At 40.9% G+C, this 21533-nt stretch overlaps 1 protein-coding gene across 2 annotated transcripts in view; it reads left to right on the top strand.

The window, feature by feature from the left end:
* The window catches only part of SLC5A12 (solute carrier family 5 member 12), a 173536-nt gene that overhangs the window by 128753 nt on the left and 23250 nt on the right, over positions 1–21533 (top strand). For both annotated transcript variants that reach the window (XM_069738367.1, XM_069738366.1), the window contains exons 8-14: positions 5415–5503; positions 7826–7938; positions 10717–10784; positions 13078–13164; positions 16919–17118; positions 19778–19881; positions 20110–20243. In XM_069738367.1, coding sequence (XP_069594468.1) covers positions 5415–5503; positions 7826–7938; positions 10717–10784; positions 13078–13164; positions 16919–17118; positions 19778–19881; positions 20110–20243 — 795 coding nt within the window. The remainder of the gene's footprint in view (positions 1–5414; positions 5504–7825; positions 7939–10716; positions 10785–13077; positions 13165–16918; positions 17119–19777; positions 19882–20109; positions 20244–21533) is intronic.

Raw genomic sequence — 21533 nt, 5'->3', positions numbered from 1 at the left:
GAAACCAAGGAAAGTCTACTTCTAAAGCAGATAGATGAAGCTGCAACCCATAATGAGGTCCTGGTTATGGGGGACTTTAACTACCCGGATATTAACTGGGAAACAGAAACCTGTGAAACCCATAAAGGCAACAGGTTTCTGCTAATAACCAAGAAAAATTATCTTTCACAATTGGTGCAGAATCCAACCAGAGGAGCAGCACTTTTAGACCTAATACTATCTAATAGACATACCAAACAAGGTACACACAAACGGCTGATATATATATGTACATTCATATTAGCATGATGGAACAGTAAAAGCAGCCTCAATATGGACAATGTGTAGGACACACTAATGCTAATAAGCAAAACCACACAACAAAAAATAGTGCACAAGTCCAAAAAATATCATATAAAAATGTATATTTTTATTAAAGAACACGATACAACAATGGAAAAAGACAGTAAGGTAGGGGACATAGATAAAACCTCATGATACCTAAGAGGTGGTTACTGGTCCCCAGATGACAATAATAACCACACCACAAAATAACATTTGGGATGCGGTGGTAGATACACAAGATACACAAAAACACGTTATTTGGCACTGTCACAGGGCATAAGAGAAAGATCATACAATACTATAATGTCACAGTTAATAATACCCATGGGCAGCTACCGATAAAGATGGAGAAAGTGTACATACCACAAAGGTACAGGGGACCACACCAGCTCGGAACCCACCCCAACGCGCGTTTCGGTACAAGTCCTTCCTCAGGGGGCGTCTCCCTGAGGAAGGACTTGTACCGAAACGCGCGTTGGGGTGGGTTCCGAGCTGGTGTGGTCCCCTGTACCTTTGTGGTATGTACACTTTCTCCATCTTTATCGGTAGCTGCCCATGGGTATTATTAACTGTGACATTATAGTATTGTATGATCTTTCTCTTATGCCCTGTGACAGTGCCAAATAACGTGTTTTTGTGTATCTACCACCGCATCCCAAATGTTATTTTGTGGTGTGGTTATTATTGTCATCTGGGGACCAGTAACCACCTCTTAGGTATCATGAGGTTTTATCTATGTCCCCTACCTTACTGTCTTTTTCCATTGTTGTATCGTGTTCTTTAATAAAAATATACATTTTTATATGATATTTTTTGGACTTGTGCACTATTTTTTGTTGTGTGGTTTTACTATCTAATAGACCTGACAGAATAACAAATCTGCAGGTGGTCGGGCATCTAGGAAATAGCGACCACAATATTGTACAGTTTCACCTGTCTTTCACTAGGGGGACTTGTCAGGGAGTCACAAAAACACTGAACTTTAGGAAGGCAAAGTTTGACCAGCTTAGAGATGCCCTTAATCTGGTAGACTGGGACAATCCTCAGAAATAAGAATACAGATAATAAATGGAAAATGTTTAAGAACATCCTAAATAGGCACTGTAAGCGGTTTATACCTTGTGGGAATAAAAGAACTAGAAATAGGAAAAACCCAATGTGGCTAAACAAAGAAGTAAGACAGGCAATTAACAGTAAAAAGAAAGCATTTGCACTACTAAAGCAGGATGGCACCATTGAAGCTCTAAAAAACTATAGGGAGAAAAATACTTTATCCAAAAAACTACTTAAAGCTGCCAAAAAGGAAACAGAGAAGCACATTGCTAAGGAGAGTAAAACTAATCCCAAACTGTTCTTCAACTATATTAATAGTAAAAGAATAAAAACTGAAAATGTAGGCCCCTTAAAAAATAGTCAGGAAAGAATGGTTGTAGATGACGAGGAAAAAGCTAACATATTAAACACCTTCTTCTCCACGGTATTCACGGTGGAAAATGAAATGCTAGGTGAAATCCCAAGAAACAATGAAAACCCTATATTAAGGGTCACCAATCTAACCCAAGAAGAGGTGCGAAACCGGCTAAATAAGATTAAAATAGATAAATCTCCGAGTCCGGATGGCATACACCCACGAGTACTAAGAGAACTAAATAATGTAATAAATAAACCATTATTTCTTATTTTTAGGGACTCTATAGCGACAGGGTCTGTTCCGCAGGATTGGCGCATAGCAAATGTGGTGCCAATATTCAAAAAGGGCTCTAAAAGTGAACCTGGAAATTATAGGCCAGTAAGTCTAACCTCTATTGTTGGTAAAATATTTGAAGGGTTTCTGAGGGATGTTATTCTGGATTATCTCAATGAGAATAACTGTGTAACTCCATATCAGCATGGGTTAATGAGAAATCGCTCCTGTCAAACCAATCTAATCAGTTTTTATGAAGAGGTAAGCTATAGGCTGGACCACGGTGAGTCATTGGACGTGGTATATCTCGATTTTTCCAAAGCGTTTGATACCGTGCCGCACAAGAGGTTGGTACACAAAATGAGAATGCTTGGTCTGGGGGAAAATGTGTGTAAATGGGTTAGTAACTGGCTTAGTGATAGAAAGCAGAGGGTGGTTATAAATGGTATAGTCTCTAACTGGGTTGCTGTGACCAGTGGGGTACCGCAGGGGTCAGTATTGGGACCTGTTCTCTTCAACATATTCATTAATGATCTGGTAGAAGGTTTACACAGTAAAATATCGATATTTGCAGATGATACAAAACTATGTAAAGCAGTTAATACAAGAGAAGATAGTATTCTGCTACAGATGGATCTGGATAAGTTGGAAACTTGGGCTGAAAGGTGGCAGATGAGGTTTAACAATGATAAATGTAAGGTTATACACATGGGAAGAAGGAATCAATATCACCATTACACACTGAACGGGAAACCACTGTGTAAATCTGACAGGGAGAAGGACTTGGGGATCCTGGTTAATGATAAACTTACCTGGAGCAGCCAGTGCCAGGCAGCAGCTGCCAAGGCAAACAGGATCATGGGGTGCATTAAAAGAGGTCTGGATACACATGATGAGAGCATTATACTGCCTCTGTACAAATCCCTAGTTAGACCGCACATGGAGTACTGTGTCCAGTTTTGGGCACCGGTGCTCAGGAAGGATATAATGGAACTAGAGAGAGTACAAAGGAGGGCAACAAAATTAATAAAGGGGATGGGAGAACTACAATACCCAGATAGATTAGCGAAATTAGGATTATTTAGTCTAGAAAAAAGACGACTGAGGGGCGATCTAATAACCATGTATAAGTATATAAGGGGACAATACAAATATCTCGCTGAGGATCTGTTTATACCAAGGAAGGTGACGGGCACAAGGGGGCATTCTTTGCGTCTGGAGGAGAGAAGGTTTTTCCACCAACATAGAAGAGGATTCTTTACTGTTAGGGCAGTGAGAATCTGGAATTGCTTGCCTGAGGAGGTGGTGATGGCGAACTCAGTCGAGGGGTTCAAGAGAGGCCTGGATGTCTTCCTGGAGCAGAACAATATTTTATCATACAATTATTAGGTTCTGTAGAAGGACGTAGATCTGGGGATTTATTATGATGGAATATAGGCTGAACTGGATGGACAAATGTCTTTTTTCGGCCTTACTAACTATGTTACTATGTTACTATGTATGCAGTGGCTTGCAAAAGTAATCACCCCCCCTTGACTATTTTGCTATGTTGTTACATTACAATCTGCGTTTAAATATTTTATAATCAATTTTGTGTGTGATGCATCAGCACTAAATAGTATAAGTTGGTGAAGTGAAGTGAGAAAAATATAGGCATACATTAAGTGTATGTAATAAAATTAACTAAAAAATTGGCATGTGCATATGCATTTACCCCCTTTGTCATGAAGCCCAAAATTTCTGGTGCTGGAAATTACTTTCAGAACCAGAACCGCAAAAAAGAAAGATGCACAGCCAATATGATAGTGGAAAGTGCGTCATCATGTATCATAACAAACAGTTGTAAGAAGAGAAAAAGAGATATAGAAATGATGTGCACCCCACCTCACTTTTCCCGATAAAGCTATGTTCCATAGCGATACGCTTGGGGTGTCTCTTTTTATCTTCTTACGATTACTGTCGTAAGTCAAATGCTTAGATTGCACACAGGTGGACTTCTGTTATGATCTGGTGGTTTAGGAACAACATGAGACAAGCTCTGAAGGAGGTGGTATCTGTACTGACCGCAGACCCTGAACCTAGCAGCGCAACTAGAAATAGCCGTGGGGGGGTACCTGACGCTCCCTAGACCCCTCGGCACAGCCTAAGATCTAACTTCCCCTAAAGATGGAAACAGGAAACCTATCTTGCCTCAGAGAAAATCCCCAAAGGAAAGATAGCCCCCCACAAATATTGACGGTGAGAGGAGAGGAAAATAACATACGCAGAAATGAAATCAGATTTTAGCATAGGAGGCCAGTCTAGCTTGATAGATAGGACAGGAAAGGATACTGTGCGGTCAGTATAAAAACTACAAAACAATCCACACAGAGTTTACAAAATCTCCACACCTGACTAAAGGTGTGGAGGGTAAATCTGCTTCCCAGAGCTTCCAGCTAACAGAAAAAATCCATAATGACAAGCTGGACAAAAATAGAATGCACAGAACAATAAGTCCACAACATGTGGACTGAAATGAGCAAAGCCAGAACTTATCTTTGCAGAACTGGTCAGGAAACCAGGAGAATCCAAGCAGAGATGTGAATCCAGCCAGAGAACATTGACAAGTGGCATAGGCTGAAGACTAGACCAGGTTAAATAGCAGAGCCAGGAGAGACGATTAGTGAAAGCAGCTGCTAAAGCTAAACCCAAGGAGCGGCAGTTCCACTCAAAACCACCAGAGGGAGCCCAAGGGCAGAATTCACAAAAGTGCCATTTACAACCACTGGAGGGAGCCCAAGAACGGAATTCACAACAGACTTCATTTCACTAAGTGTCACATGGTCTGTCAATATATATACACCTTTTCTGAAAGACCACAGAGGCTGCAATACCATTAAGCAAGAGGCACCACTAACCAACAACACCATAAAGACCAAGGAGATCTCCAAAGAAGTCAGAAACAAGGTTGTTGTGATGTACAAGTCATGGTTGGGTTATAAAAAAAAATCTAAATATCTGATGATAACCAGAGCACTATCAAATCCATTATCATCAATCATCTAATGAAAAGAACATGGTGCCACAAAAAAACATGCCACCAAAATCGTCAGCCGGGACAAGGGAGGCTGACTGTCAGCCCTGTCTGAGAGAGGGGCAGCCCAGAGACTAAATGCAACCCTAAAGGAGATGCAGAATTTTCAAGCAGAGACTGGAGTATCTGTCCATTTGACCACAATAAAGCTTACTATTTGCCACATGGGTTTTTTTTGCCTTCCTCTGGATCAGCATGTTAGGGCATGTTAGGTTAGGCTATGGGTTGAACTAGATGGACTTAAAGTCTTCCTTCAACCTTAATAACTATGTAACTATGTTATTATGTAATGTTATGCAGAGTTTGAACTAGCATTCTTTTTTTCTCTTCTAGATGATGCCCTATTTCGTTATGCATATATTTTCAAAATTGCCAGGACTTCCGGGTCTCTTTGTGGCATGTGCCTTCAGCGGGACATTAAGGTAACAACTAACAAACCATTGAACATAAATAAGAATAGTTATTAAAAATATTGCATTATTAGTTAATGATATTTAATATTAGAGTCTTCAGAATGGGTTACATTCCCCTCATGGAGCTTCACAAAATGTGCAGAATCTCGTTATTTATGTCCACAATTCTGTGCTGCTTATTTTGAGAATATATCTGTATAGGGGATCTTTCATTTTCTGACTTCGGAAACAATATAATTCTGATTGTATGTGGCCCCTATAAATGAAGATAACTGCATATGGATATTGAACAAATAGTATTAAAATAGCACTCCGGTGATTTTTTAATTATTTTTCCATTCAGTAGCAATGATGCATGTACGTGTAATGAGTGCAGTAATTTGTTAACCGGTCTCCATCTTCTTCTGTTTTTAGCGGTGCTCTGGACCCCATTATTAATCTACCGGATCACACAGTGTCTTCAGCATGAAGCGTAGGTCACTTTTTAAATATTTTCAAGCAAGTCTATGAGACTCAGGATGAAGCTACAGAGCCTCATTCTAAGGCCACCTTCTCACGTTCAGTATTTGGTCAGTATTTTGCATCTGTATTTAAAAGCCAAAATCAGGAGAGGAACAGACACATGAAAGGTATAATAGAAATACTGTACATGCACCACTTCTGCATTTCTCACCCACTCCTAATTATGGCTTACAGATACTGATGTAAAATACTGACACCAAATACTGAATGTGTGATGTGGTCTAAGTCTCATAGATGTGTATGAATCAAAATAACTGCTGCTCCACACTTCAGACACTGTGTGATTTGGAAGGTTAAAGGGAACCTGTCACCTGAATTTGGCGGGTCCTTTTTTGGGTTATATAGGTGGTGTTTTTGGGTCTTTTATTAACCCCTTTTTTCCCGCTGGCTGCACGCTGGTCGCAAAATTGACTTGCCGTTGATTTGCTTTCCTCCAAAGTTAACGCGTGCACAAAGCAATCTTGCCTGGCGCATGCACAGTATGCATTTCCTAACTGCGGGCAAAGCCAAAAACCATTAGTGCGCATGCGCCGGCGCACTATGTCCCGGAAGTATTTTGCTGTGTTCCGGGACATAGTGCGCCGGCGCATGCACACTAATGGTTTTCGGCTTTGCTTGCAGTTGGGCAAAGCATACTGTGCGTACGCAAGGCAAGATAGCTTTGCACACACGTTAACTTGGAAGGAATATATGTGTGGGCAGCACGGTGGCACAGTGGTTAGCACTACAGCCTTGCAGCGCTGGGGTCCTGGGTTCTAATCCCACCTAGGACAACATCTGCAAAGAGTTTGTATGTTCTCTCCGTGTTTGCGTGGGTTTCCTCCGGGCACTCCGGTTTCCTCCCACATACCAAAGACATACTGATAGGAATTCTAGATTGTGAGCCCAATCGGGGACAGTGATGATAATGTGTGCAAACTGTAAAGCGCTGCGGAATATGTTAGCGCTATATAAAAATAAAGATTATTATTATTATTATTATTAAAATAAAGAAGGAAAGCAAATCAACGGCAAGTCAATTTCGCGACCAGCATGCGGCCAGCAGGAAAAAAGGGGTTAATAAAAGACCCAAAAATACCGCCAATATGACCCAAAAAAGGACCCGCCAAATTCAGGTGACAGGTTCCCATTAACAATTCATCCAAGTGGCTCATTAAAGTGGATGTCTGGCCTCAGGCTACAATTCTGCAGTCAATATATGTGACTGCAGACTTGAGAATCCTCAGATCACATGCACTGCGAGCCATGAGGATTCTCTGGTTCCGGCATCAGGAGTGTTGGGCACATGACGGCAAATATGTGATTTACATACATGCAGTCAAGTGCCTGCCATTCCTTGCACCGGCACTGGAGGTAGTTACTATGACAGCGCCATAGAAAATGGAAAGCATAGTACATTGCCTGCCCATAAGGTAGTTACATCACTGCTGAGATGACTTTAAATCTAAATTAAAATAAAAAAAGGGAATATAAGCCTACAATATAATATCTAATTGACCACTGGCCTTTAAGACTGCAGCAGTCAGGCTGATGTATAAAATCCATTTACGGTGGGTTAATATTAGTCCAAATATCACCATCCAGCCTGATCAATATCTGACTGCATTTATTTCCAGTTACGGGCTAGTTACATGGTGATAGCACATTTACAGTAGTTTTTCCAAAATTGCCACAATTATAGCGACAATTGCAATATACTGTCGCATGTGAATAAACCCTGAAGCAAATACAGATGATCAGCAGAAACAAAACTCAGCTCTCCATTATAATTGTCACATGATATGATTGGTATTTGATACTGTACCACAGCACCGTGGCCGCCAGCATCAACGCTCTTGCTACTGTCACCTACGAAGACATTGTTAAGAATGTTTTCAAGAACATATCAGACAAGAAGAGCACCTGGATTAGTAAAGGCTTATGTGAGTATTGACTAGAACAGATTGAATAGAACTAGTAATACATTTTTGTGTGCAATTCTTTTTGTTTTTTCTATTTATTTTCTTGCATTTATTAAACAATGGCATACAGCAACTTAGTGAAAATAGTTTCAATTAAAAAAAATAATACAATTTTGGGAATGCATTTTCTATGCAGATGTATGTGTTTTCATGGTAACAGACTACAAACAAACCCTGTGTAGTCTGATCCTGTATAAGGGAGCCTGTCAGCAGGATTGTGCACAGTAACCTACAGACAGTGTCAGGTCGGCGTTGTTATACTGATTACAGGCGCCATCTTGGAGGAGGATTTTTTTTCTCTTCTCCAGTAAGATGGCGATGCCGGCGCTTGCGCAGTAGCAGCTCTCGGATCACAGCTAGACACCGATAGCTGCTACTGCGCAGGCGTGGGAGGCGCCATCGTGGAGGAGGATTTTTTTCTCTTCTCCAGTAAGATGGCGATGCCGGCGCTTGCGCAGTAGCAGCTCTCAGATCACAGCTAGACACCGATAGCAGCTTCTGCACAGGCGTGGGAGGCGCCATCTTGGAGGAGGATTTTTTTTCTCTTCTCCAGTAAGATGGCGATGCCGGCGCTTGCGCAGTAGCAGCTCTCGAATCACAGCTATAGACACCGATAGCTCCTACTGTGCAGGCGTGGGAGGCGCCATCTTGGAGGAGGATTTTTTTTCTCTTCCCCAGTAAGATGGCGATGCTGGCGCTTGCGCAGTAGCAGCTATCGGATCACAGCTAGACACCGATAGCTGCTACTGCGCAGGCGTGGGCGGCGCCATCTTGGAGGAGGAATTCTTATGTTGCAGAAATGCAATGTATCCGTAAAAATCAGATGCTACAGCTTATGTTTGATCCATTCTTTTTTGCAACCATAGACTTGAATAGGCAGGTCTCATCCAACATACAGAAGTACTAGTGCATGCTGTGATTTTTGTCACACGTAAATTTGGTCAGTGACAAAAAAAGCTCATCTGAATATCATAATTGCATTACAGTGGGGCAAAAAAGTATTTAGTCAGTCAGCAATAGTGCAAGTTCCACCACTTAAAAAGATGAGAGGTGTCTGTAATTTACATCATAGGTAGACCTCAACTATGGGAGACAAACTGAGAAAAAAAAATCCAGAAAATCACATTGTCTGTTTTTTTATCATTTTTTTTGCATATTATGGTGGAAAATAAGTATTTGGTCAGAAACAAACAATCAAGATTTCTGGCTCTCACAGACCTGTAACTTCTTCTTTAAGAGTCTCCTCTTTCCTCCACTCATTGCCTGTAGTAATGGCACCTGTTTAAACTTGTTATCAGTATAAAAAGACACCTGTGCACACCCTCAAACAGTCTGACTCCAAACTCCACTATGGTGAAGACCAAAGAGCTGTCAAAGGACACCAGAAACAAAATTGTAGCCCTGCACCAGGCTGGGAAGACTGAATCTGCAATAGCCAACCAGCTTGGAGTGAAGAAATCAACAGTGGGAGCAATAATTAGAAAATGGAAGACATACAAGACCACTGATAATCTCCCTCAATCTGGGGCTCCACGCAAAATCCCACCCCGTGGGGTCAGAATGATCACAAGAACGGTGAGCAAAAATCCCAGAACCACGCGGGGGGACCTAGTGAATGAACTGCAGAGAGCTGGGACCAATGTAACAAGGCCTACCATAAGTAACACACTACGCCACCATGGACTCAGATCCTGCAGTGCCAGACGTGTCCCACTGCTTAAGCCAGTACATGTCCGGGCCCGTCTGAAGTTTGCTAGAGAGCATTTGGATGATCCAGAGGAGTTTTGGGAGAATGTCCTATGGTCTGATGAAACCAAACTGGAACTGTTTGGTAGAAACACAACTTGTCGTGTTTGGAGGAAAAAGAATACTGAGTTGCATCCATCAAACACCATACCTACTGTAAAGCATGGTGGTGGAAACATCATGCATTGGGGCTGTTTCTCTGCAAAGGGGCCAGGACGACTGATCCGGGTACATGAAAGAATGAATGGGGCCATGTATAGTGAGATTTTGAGTGCAAACCTCCTTCCATCAGCAAGGGCATTGAAGATGAAACGTGGCTGGGTCTTTCAACATGACAATGATCCAAAGCACACCGCCAGGGCAACGAAGGAGTGGCTTCGTAAGAAGCATTTCAAGGTCCTGGAGTGGCCTAGCCAGTCTCCAGATCTCAACCTTATAGAAAACCTTTGGAGGGAGTTGAAAGTCCATGTTGCCAAGCGAAAAGCCAAAAACATCACTGCTCTAGAGGAGATCTGCATGGAGGAATGGGCCAACATACCAACAACAGTGTGTGGCAACCTTGTGAAGACTTACAGAAAATGTTTGACCTCTGTCATTGCCAACAAAGGATATATTACAAAGTATTGAGATGAAATTTTGTTTCTGACCAAATACTTATTTTCCACCATAATATGCAAATAAAATGTTAAAAAAACAGACAATGTGATTTTCTGGATTTTTTTTTCTCAGTTTGTCTCCCATAGTTGAGGTCTACCTATGATGTAAATTACAGACGCCTCTCATCTTTTTAAGTGGTGGAACTTGCACTATTGCTGACTGACTAAATACTTTTTTGCCCCACTGTATATTCGTTCTCATGCTGTTCCTGTGATGTTAGTTTTTTCTAGGACAGCACTCGGACTGAAAATACAGTCATGTGAATTTACCCTAAAAATCAGATGCGACTGACTGCAGATTGTAATTGCAATATTGTGATCCTTTCTAATATTTTAGGTGTCCTGTTTGGCATTCTATGCACTGTGATGGCAGTGGTTGCATCGTTCATGGGTGGAGTTGTACAGGTCAGTACATAATTACTTCTTGTGAGATATAGGAGTCAGTCTAGTATTCTCCATCTACTATATAATTGTCTAAGGGTCACTTCCGTTTGTCTGTCTGTCACGGATATTCATTGGTCGCGGCCTCTCTCTGTCATGGAAATCCAAGTCGCTGATTGGTCGTGGCAAAACACCCACGACCATTGCCACGACCATTATACATTGCTATGTAATATGATGACTGCAATACTTTGAGGATACAAATTTTGATAGTTGTCCTTCTTTAAGTATTGAATAGATAATATTAGAATATATTCTGTCTAGGTAACCATAGTGTATGAATAGAAAAATAATATTTTATATCTTGTAATACATGTAATCTGTATATAAACTCTTGCAGTAAGTAAAGACTAGAAGTAAATGATGTCAATAGTCATCCTGTGCTCCTGTGTTTTTATTTCCCTGTATTAAGCAAGATGAAAGTTGCGACACGTCTCTGCGGCATCAGGACACAGGATTTGTTTGTAGTCTGTAAGCATAGTAACATATCATTCTGCACATGGCTTTTTTATGCCAATTGGTGAAATATTTTTTATTAAAGTTGTCCTATTTTGTATTTTAGATTTCAGTTTTTCATCCCATCTAAATAATTTATCCAAAGAACCCTTTTATAACTGAGTGGTATTTTTAATGGCATCATTCATTTACCACATATTGTACTGAAAAAAAAAATCTTTCTGGTTGCAAAAAAATGAGCAATTTTGTTGATTTATTTTTTTCATTATTACTTTTTACTTTTGCCATTGTATTCTTAAAACCATAAACTTTTTAATTTCTCTTTTATGGAAAGTGTAGATTTATTGGTGCCAAATTAAGTACATATGATTATTTCATTACTTTTTATTACTATTTTACTATTTTGAGCAGCTAAGGTGATCAAAAACAGCAATTCTGATATCTTTTTAATGTGTTCTTTATGCAGGAAAAAATACTGCATATTCACTAGTTTTGACAGTTTCAGACATGCTGCTTGCTTATGTAACGCTATTGCCGGTGTCACTGCATGTTTCCCCTTCCTCCTCCATGCAGGGATGCCTGCATACTCACCACCCCATCCATGCAGTGTGGTCCCCCAACATACTCTCAGCTTCCTTCCTGCTCTGAGTTCTGTCGCCAAATCTGCCTGTAGCTGAGAGGCATTTCAGTAACAGTTTTGCCTGAGGATCCTGAATCTAGTAGTTTGAATGGAGCCCAAGTTCTTGTTCATGTCTGTAACTGTTCTGTCAGAGAATCCAGAACTTAGTTGTCTGAGCGGAGTCTGAGTCTAGATCCGTGTGTGCGTACCTAATCCATAACATCAGCAGCTGCAGTACCGAGGACTGCCTAGGAGTGGTACCTGGCCGCTACCCGCAGCTAAGCCTGACTCCTCCATCAAGAGCTCAAGTAAATACCTGGTAACCACTTATCTATTACTCTCCTAGGCAAACCCAGCCCTGTGGCATAGTGAGTTCACAAACCACGTACGTCACCTGCGTGTGTAACAGCTTAATCTTTGACTTAGTTTGTGCACCGTCACAAGTCTTGTGAACACATCATACATTCTCATTTCTGTTATAAAAGAGAGTGGTAAATGTGTTACCTTCGGCAGGGAAATGTGTTATCTCAGAAAGTAACAGCTGTGAGAACCTGCTGTTTTGTCTGTATACTCACTTATCATAAGTGACTTGTGCTTCCCTCCTCTAGCCAGGGACTGTTGTAAGTGCTGACCACAAACTGGAGCAGCTGTGCACCTTCCGACACTGCAAATAACAACATATACCAGGAGCACATTTATAAAATTATCTAAGCACTGGAACATTTTTTCAACACATCAAATTGTGGAACTTATTATTGTTCTATTATATATTCAAAAAACTTTTCAAAAATATTTTACATATAATGAAATTAATATTATGTTAAAACCCATTAAAGTCCAACCTATAACAAGCGTATTAATCTTTGGAGTACAAAGATGGAAGAGCTGGACGCCTTCATTAGGTCCCCGGCTGTCATATTGCCCATCTGCGCCCCACAATCACACTGCAGGGGAGTTGACTGGATGACATGGGATGAGGTGCCCTTTCATCAGTCTGTCAGCTTGGATACAACAATCACTTTGGTGCAATTTTATGTAAAGCAGTAGGCACCTGTGTAAAATGTGAGTAAATATAGACCGCATGTCGCCTAGCCATTGATAATGAACGCTGTTGTCGATAATCACTGATGAAGGATTAGTAATAACTCTCCTTCATTTCTTTCAATTGATTTATATCCACAGGCTGCACTTAGTATCCATGGAATGTGTGGAGGTCCAATGTTAGGGTTATTCTCTTTGGGCATTTTGTTCCCATGGACCAACTGGAAGGTAAGGTTGAAAAATGGCAATTTTAACAGTTTTGTCTTTTATTCAAGGAGGACTGATTGCCATAAGCACAGAACTGAACTGAATTGTGCTTTTCATGGCAGCAATTACTTGATCCACATTGTTCATTTCTTTACAATATTTTTATATCTTTAATTAGGTGAAATTAAATTGAAGGACTGCTGTTGAGTAAATCTCTTAAAACGTTTTATCTGTGTAGTTAGACATCAAAGAAAACATTCACCCTAAGGCCTCATTCACACGTCCATGTTTAAACACAAACATGAAAAAATGGTGCTAATGTTATCATTGTTTAGGATCAGTGTGTCATCAGTATACGGTCCGTGTGTCCATTTTTATCATCAGTGTCATTCGTGTTTTTCACAGCTGGATAAATAAATAAATTACAAAGCTTCTCCAAAACCTTGCAAAGTTAAATACGGACAGCACTTGCATTGCACACTGATGCCATCCATGTACTGTCTGTGTTTTTCTTGGACCCATAGACTTGCATTGGCACCGTTGATAAGATTGAAAGAAAGATTGGAAGACACAAGTTTATCGAGATCAACCTATACAACTAACCTACTGTGGCAAAACCCCCAAGAGACCGATGCAAATTAAACTATAGTAGGAAACCAATCCTTCCCGACTCCACATACGGCAATCAGACTATTTCTCTGCATATAAGTCACATCACTGAATCTAATGCCCATAACCTGTACCTATGTTCATCAAGAACCTACACCCTTCCTGATCTTGTTTAGTGAAATGACTGTTGCAACTTGTTGTGCCAGAGACTTCCATAGTCTCACCGCTCTTACAAATCCAAAGATTTCCGAGGCACCATAGAGATCGTTATAACAATCCAATCTTTATTCCCAAATATTTAAAACATCACAGCAGCGAGGAGGCAAAAATAGAGTAACGACTCGGCCATATGGTTCTTCTGAAGCCAAAAATATAGTCACAGTATAGAGACATACAAACAAAGCTTTACATCCTTCAAGATTAATGGGCCCCACCTCTCCCTCCTCCTCAGGCCCATCCCAGTAGCCATAATAACTATCTAGTGTATAAAATAAACAATAATCACTTTACAAAAAAATATGTACATATATACAAATATATTTACTGTATAGATAGAATAGAATCCACAGGAGTATGACATGCAGGAGACATCACCATTTCAATATGAGAACGTGTAGTCACAGTGATGAGCGAGTATACTTGTTGCTCGGGTGGTCTCCGCGTATTTGGCATGCTCGGGAATTTAGTTTATGTCAACACAACTGCGTGATTTGTGGCTGCCAGACAGCTTGAATACATGTGGGAATTCCCTAGCAAACAGGCAACTCCCACATGTACTCAGGCTGTCTAGCAGCTGCAAATCATGCCGCTGCGTTGACATAAACTAAATCACCGAGAACGCCGAAATACTCGGAGACCACCCAAGCATACTCGGGAAAACCTGAGTAATGATTAACCACATCTCATCAGATCCATCAAAGACCCTCAAATGTATTTTCCATTTATTAGGGTCGGTTGTACGCTGTTCCTCATGGTATAACGACAACAATATACAGTGGGGCAAAAAAGTATTTAGTCAGTCAGCAATAGTGCAAGTTCCACCACTTAAAAAGATGAGAGGCGTCTGTAATTTACATCATAGGTAGACCTCAACTATGGGAGACAAACTGAGGAAAAAAAATCCAGAAAATCACATTGTCTGTTTTTTTTATCATTTTATTTGCATATTATGGTGGAAAATAAGTATTTGGTCAGAAACAAAATTTCATCACAATACTTTGTAATATATCCTTTGTTGGCAATGACAGAGGTCAAACGTTTTCTGTAAGTCTTCACAAGGTTGCCACACACTGTTGTTGGTATGTTGGCCCATTCCTCCATGCAGATCTCCTCTAGAGCAGTGATGTTTTTGGCTTTTCACTTGGCAACACGGACTTTCAACTCCCTCCAAAGGTTTTCTATAGGGTTGAGATCTGGAGACTGGCTAGGCCACTCCAGGACCTTGAAATGCTTCTTACGAAGCCACTCCTTCGTTGCCCTGGCGGTGTGCTTTGGATCATTGTCATGTTGAAAGACCCAGCCACGTTTCATCTTCAATGCCCTTGCTGATGGAAGGAGGTTCGCACTCAAAATCTCACAATACATGGCCCCATTCATTCTTTCACGTACCCGGATCAGTCGTCCTGGCCCCTTTGCAGAGAAACAGCCCCAAAGCATGATGTTTCCACCACCATGCTTTATAGTAGGTATAGTGTTTGATGGATGCAACTCAGTATTCTTTTTCCTCCAAACACGACAAGTTGTATTTCTACCAAACAGTTCCAGTTTGGTTTCATCAGACCATAGGACATTCTCCCAAAACTCCTCTGGATCATCCAAATGCTCTCTAGCAAACTTCAGATGGGCCCGGACATGTACTGGCTTAAGCAGTGGGACACGACTGGCACTGCAGGATCTGAGTCCATGGTGGCGTAGTGTGTTACTTATGGTAGGCCTTGTTACATTGGTCCCAGCTCTCTGCAGTTCATTCACTAGGTCCCCCCGCGTGGTTCTGGGATTTTTGCTCATCGTTCTTGTGATCATTCTGACCCCACGGGGTGGGATTGTGCGTGGAGCCCCAGATCGAGGGAGATTATTAGTGGTCTTGTATGTCTTCCATTTTCTAATTATTGCTCCCACTGTTGATTTCTTCACTCCAAGCTGGTTGGCTTTTGCAGATTCAGTCTTCCCAGCCTGGTGCAGGGCTACAATTTTGTTTCTGGTGTCCTTTGACAGCTCTTTGGTCTTCACCATAGTGGAGTTTGGAGTCAGACTGTTTGAGGGTGTGCACAGGTGTCTTTTTATACTGATAACAAGTTTAAACAGGTGCCATTACTACAGGTAATGAGTGGAGGAAAGAAGAGACTCTTAAAGAAGAAGTTACAGGTCTGTGAGAGCCAGAAATCTTGATTGTTTGTTTCTGACCAAATACTTATTTTCCACCATAATATGCAAATAAAATGATAAAAAAACAGACAATGTGATTTTCTGGATTTTTTTTTCTCAGTTTGTCTCCCATAGTTGAGGTCTACCTATGATGTAAATTACAGACGCCTCTCATCTTTTTAAGTGGTGGAACTTGCACTATTGCTGACTGACTAAATACTTTTTTGCCCCACTGTAGGTATTCAAGTACTCCCATCAAACTTACATTATAATCCACCAGTGAGGAAATAGGAAATCTGGGTAGATTGTGATGTGTGTTGAGAAAAGCTAGGTGGAAAGTGATATTTTGGAATAAAGATTGGATTGTTATAGGTATCTCTATGGTGCCTCAGATGTCTTTGGACTTCTTGCTGGTTTAGGCCCTGGTGGGAGCTCCTGCCGAGTAGCACATACTTATCATTGCTGCATGGGAATTCTGTACTGGACTGACTCATTGCTCTTACAGTAAAGAATCTCCATCTATGATAATGATTAAACTTTCTTTGCTCAATAAGTAGCCGAGGCCTGTTTGTCATTCGTGTAGACTTAGGCGTAAAAAGATTATTAGATAATCTCTGTACTGTCCATCCATATATTTATGCAATGTAAATACATTTCATTTTTTGTGATGTTTTTGTATAATGAATGGCTGTTAGCAGTATTAATCTCCTAATTATAGCTGATATAATAAGAATTTACATTTATAAGCTATTGTTTATTTGTAACCTTATTACCTTATTATACCTACCGGTATTCTTTCCAGGGTGCATTAGGAGGCCTGCTGACAGGAATCACACTGTCTTTTTGGGTTGCCATTGGAGGATTTATATATCCTGCGCCCCCATCCAAGACACTTCCTCTAACACTAAGGACAGATGGATGCAAATTGCTTAATGAAACCATCAATGGCACATTAGCAACAGTTTTGCCTACATCCCTGACTACCGCTATTCCTCCGGCAAGGTATATGTTGTCAGCAACACCAAAATCCTTGTTTACATGTTAATAAACCCTAATGAATTCTTTTTTTATTGTAATATTGTGATATTAACTACTGTCTTTCAATTTTATTATAATTTTTTCCCTAGTTCCTGGTTAAAAGAAGAGATTCCTCTTTCTGTGTTGTTACAGTTAGGTCCATATATATTTGGACAGAGACAACATTTTTCTAATTTTGGTTATAGATATTACCACAATGAATTTTAAACAAAACAATTCAGATGTAGTTTAAGTTCAGGCTTTCCGCTTTCATTTGAGGGTATCCACATTAAAATTGGATGAAGGGTTTAGAAGTTTCAGCTCCTTAACATGTGCCACCCTGTTTTTAAAGGGACTAAAAGTAATTGGACAGATTAAATAATTTTAAATAAAATGTTCATTTCTAGTACTTGGTTGAAAACCCTTTGTTGGCAATGACTGCCTGAAGTGTTGAACTCATGGACATCACCAGATGCTGTGTAAAAAAAAAAGATGCCTTTTTGAAGCTCTGCCAGGCCTTCACTGCGGTGGTTTTCATTTGCTGTTGGTTTGTGGGCCTTTCTGTCTGAAATTTAGTCTTTAACAAGTGAAATGCATGCTCAATTGGGTTGAGATCAGGTGACTGACTTGGCCATTCAAAAGTATTCCACTTCTTTGATTGAAAAAACTCCTGGGTTGCTTTGGCTTTATGTTTTGGGTCATTGTCCATCTGTAGTATGAAATGACGACCAATCAGTTTGGTTGCATTTGGCTGGATCTGAACACACAGTATGGCTCTGAATACCTCAGAATTCATTCGGCTGCTTCTGTCCTGTGTCACATCATCAATAAACACTAGTGACCCAGTGCCACTGGCAGCCATGCATGCCCAAGCCATCACACTACCTCCGACGTGTTTTACAGATGATGTGGTGTGCTTTCTATAATGAGCTGTACCACGCCTTCGCCATACTTTTCTCTTTCCATCATTCAGATAGAGGTTGATCTTGGTTTCATCTGTCCAAAGATTGTTCTTCCAGAACTGTGCTGGCTTTTTTAGATGTTTTTTAGCAAAGTCCAGTCTAGCCTTTTTATTCTTGATGCTTATGAGTGGCTGCACCGTGCAGTGAACCCTCTGTATTTACTTTCATGCAGTCTTCTCTTTATGGTAGATTTGGAAATTGATACACCTACCTCCTGGAGAGTGTTGTTCACTTGGTTGGCTGTTGTGATGGAGTTTCTCTTCACCATGGAGATTATTCTGCGATTATCCACCACTGTTGTCTTCCGTGGGTGCCCAGGTCTTTTTGCATTGATGAGTTCAGCAGTACTTTCTTTCTTTCTCAGGATGTACCAAACTGTAGATTTTGCCACTCCTAATATTGTAGCAATTTCTGGGATGGATTTTTTCTGTTTTCGTAGCTTAAGGCTTGTTTCACCTGCATGGAGAGCTCCTTTGACCGCGTGTTTACTTCACAGCAAAACCTTCCAAATGCAAACACCACACCTCAAATCACCTCCAGGCCTTTTATCTGCTTAATTGAGAATGACATAACGATGGGATTGCCCACACCTGTCCACGAAATAGCCTTGGAGTCAATTGTCCAATTACTTTTGGTCCCTTTAAAAACAGGGTGGCACATGTTAAGGAGCTGACGCTCCTAAACCCTTCATCCAATTTTAATGTGGATACCCTCAAATGAAAGCTGAAAGTGTGAACTTAAACTGCATCTGAATTGTTTTGTTTAAAATTCATTGTGGTAAAGTCTATAAACAAAATTATAAAAATGTTGTCTATGTCTAAATATATATGGACTTAACTGTATATGATTAGCGGTGTGGCGGGCTCATTAATTACACCATCTTCTTTTGTGTCATAGCTGATTCAGATGTAACTGGACCCAAGGCGGTAGTCGTGGGAGAGGGCCCCATTTTCTACGCCTTGACTCATTAAGAAAAAATGAGAGTTGTGAATCTGCATGAGTGAGAGCACTTTGGAGTCTGAGATCTCCACAGTCCACTCTGATATATTTGGTGCAGAACTGTCCCAATGGACCCTTTCAATCGGGGAATCAAACCAGCTTTTGCTAATAGTGTCCATTTTATTGATGGCCAAACTGGTGTACAGAGAGTAACAGGTTAAGCACTCTCCATCACTTTCCATACAGTACACCGGCTCCTTCCCCAGAGCTACAGATATTGTCTTGTTCCCGGCAACAGAGACAACAAAACAATATCGAGAAACTTGAAATGCCTGCATCTTCCTGGGTATAGAGTCATACGGGTCCAGGCGTGCCGCTATGACCCTTACCCCTTTATCTTGCTTTGTCTAGTCCCAGGGGCTGCTCTTAGTCGATGCTCCCAATGTCAGTGCCACAGCAGGGTGCTACCTCTTCCCTCAAGGAGAAGTAGGGGCTCATCAATGAAGAAAGAAGCATACTTTCTATGAAAAAAAAAATATTACAAAGTTTTTTTATTTTGTTTTTACTATTGATTTATTCAAAGATTGGCCACTTATCAGTTTTAGTGCAGATTATATATTGACTAAAGCGGCTTGTAATACTTACTTACGATTTGTCATAAAACAAAAGATATTAAAAAGATGTATTTTGTGCTTTTCCTCTCTCCAATAGCTTTTTAGCAAACATTTTTTTTTTACGATCAGGTCAGTGCTGGCAGATAACTGGTACAGTTTGTCCTACCTCTACTACAGTGCTGTGGGCTGCCTTGGGTGCATCATCGCTGGGCTTCTGATCAGTTTTATAACAGGTTGGTAAAGTCTTTCTATTTTTACTCATATCTAAGTGGATTTTTATGTTTTTTGAAAGTCAGAAAGCAACTTATTCCTCCCTTACAATTAAAATGAACACACAATGATTGATCTATTCCCTTCCTCTTTGGTGCTAGCTAAAATGTGGATGCAACCCGTACCAAACTGTAAAGAACCAATGCTATATCAGAGCTACTGATATAACATGTCGTGCATTTATTCCTCAGGTCATGAACATGGGAAGAATATTAAACCACTATTCATAAGACCAGTCTGCAATCTTGTCTGCTTCTGGTCAGATAAATACAAGAAAAAGTGTTGGTGTGGTGTCCGACATGATGAAGAAGATGAAGAAGAATTGGTGAGTAATGATTTACAGATGTAGCACTGCCCACTTGATGGACAGTTTTGCAGATACAATAAAATAAATCAAGCACAGCTTTGCTTTAGCAATAGAAATGTGGATCATAGAGTAAGCTTGGATTACCGTACTTTTCAGACTATAAGATGCACTTTTTTCCCAAAAAACTTTTGGGGAAAGCATGGGTGCGTCTTATAGTCAGAATAACCTGTACTTAGTCACCATGGAGCACCGCCGAACCTGCCGCATCAGGATGGGAGTGAGATCCCTTCTTCCATTGCTTCGATGCGGTGGCCTCTGGGAAAATGGCCACCAGAGGCAGCACATGCGCAGATTGAGATCTCGGCAATGAGATCTCGTCTCCCGAGTTCTCCCAGAGGCCACAGCATCGAGGCAATGGAATTCGTGGGCTCTGAGCTTTCACAAAATGTTGTTGGAGCCCCCCGAACCTGCCACACCAGTCTGGTTCATAGCATCGCCGGACCACCAAACACCCCCTGTGACTCCGCTCCACTAGGGCTGCTGATCCCCCCAGGATAAGCTAAATTCAGGACTGCAAGATGGACCCCCATTTGACGCATTAATTTTTTTCCCCATTTTCCTTCTGAAAATATGGGGTGCGTCTTATGGTCCGAAAAAATTGTAATTAGTAAGAAAGTTAATTGACTATTGGTGGCTCCTATATGGACACTTTTCATTAGAGTCATAGTATAATGGTTTGTGGCTCTTCCCTCTCTGTCCTATTATTGACCTATATATTTTTGTCATATAAAATATTTATGGATTGCTAATCCAGAAAAGGACATTATCCCTTTGGTTTTGCTTTGATAATCATGGGAGACATGCAATATATTGTTAAAACGATGAGGGAAGATACTGTTGTAATCATTTTGTGAATGTCTGGGACTTTTGTTATTTTTGAGTATGGGGCTTTGAACTAACAGGTGGGTAGCTGTTAAGTTCCAGTCTGTTCTGGAGATAATCTCTGCCAGCTCAGCTGGTGATTCCCAGGCTTCATTTCATTTCTCAACAACAGAGCAGCTGCTTCGCTTCTGGTCTACTCTGTCGAAGGTTCATCACTGCAGATGTCATGTAAAGTGAGGGCTGGCTCCCAACAGTTAGGTAACGGGGAAGCGGCTGTCAATCATCATGATTTCAGCAGAGACACCCCATCAATAGAGCTGAGTGCAGTGGAAGATTAGATGCTGCCCCGATGCCATGACATCAGCAGTCTGTTACGGTTCTGTCACAATATGCTGGTTTAAAGTAAGGATGAGGGGGCCTGCAACT

This window comes from Ranitomeya imitator, chromosome 9 (assembly GCF_032444005.1).
Source record: "Ranitomeya imitator isolate aRanImi1 chromosome 9, aRanImi1.pri, whole genome shotgun sequence".
Taxonomy (NCBI): domain Eukaryota; kingdom Metazoa; phylum Chordata; class Amphibia; order Anura; family Dendrobatidae; genus Ranitomeya; species Ranitomeya imitator.
This window is presented reverse-complemented; position numbering and strand designations above follow the sequence as displayed.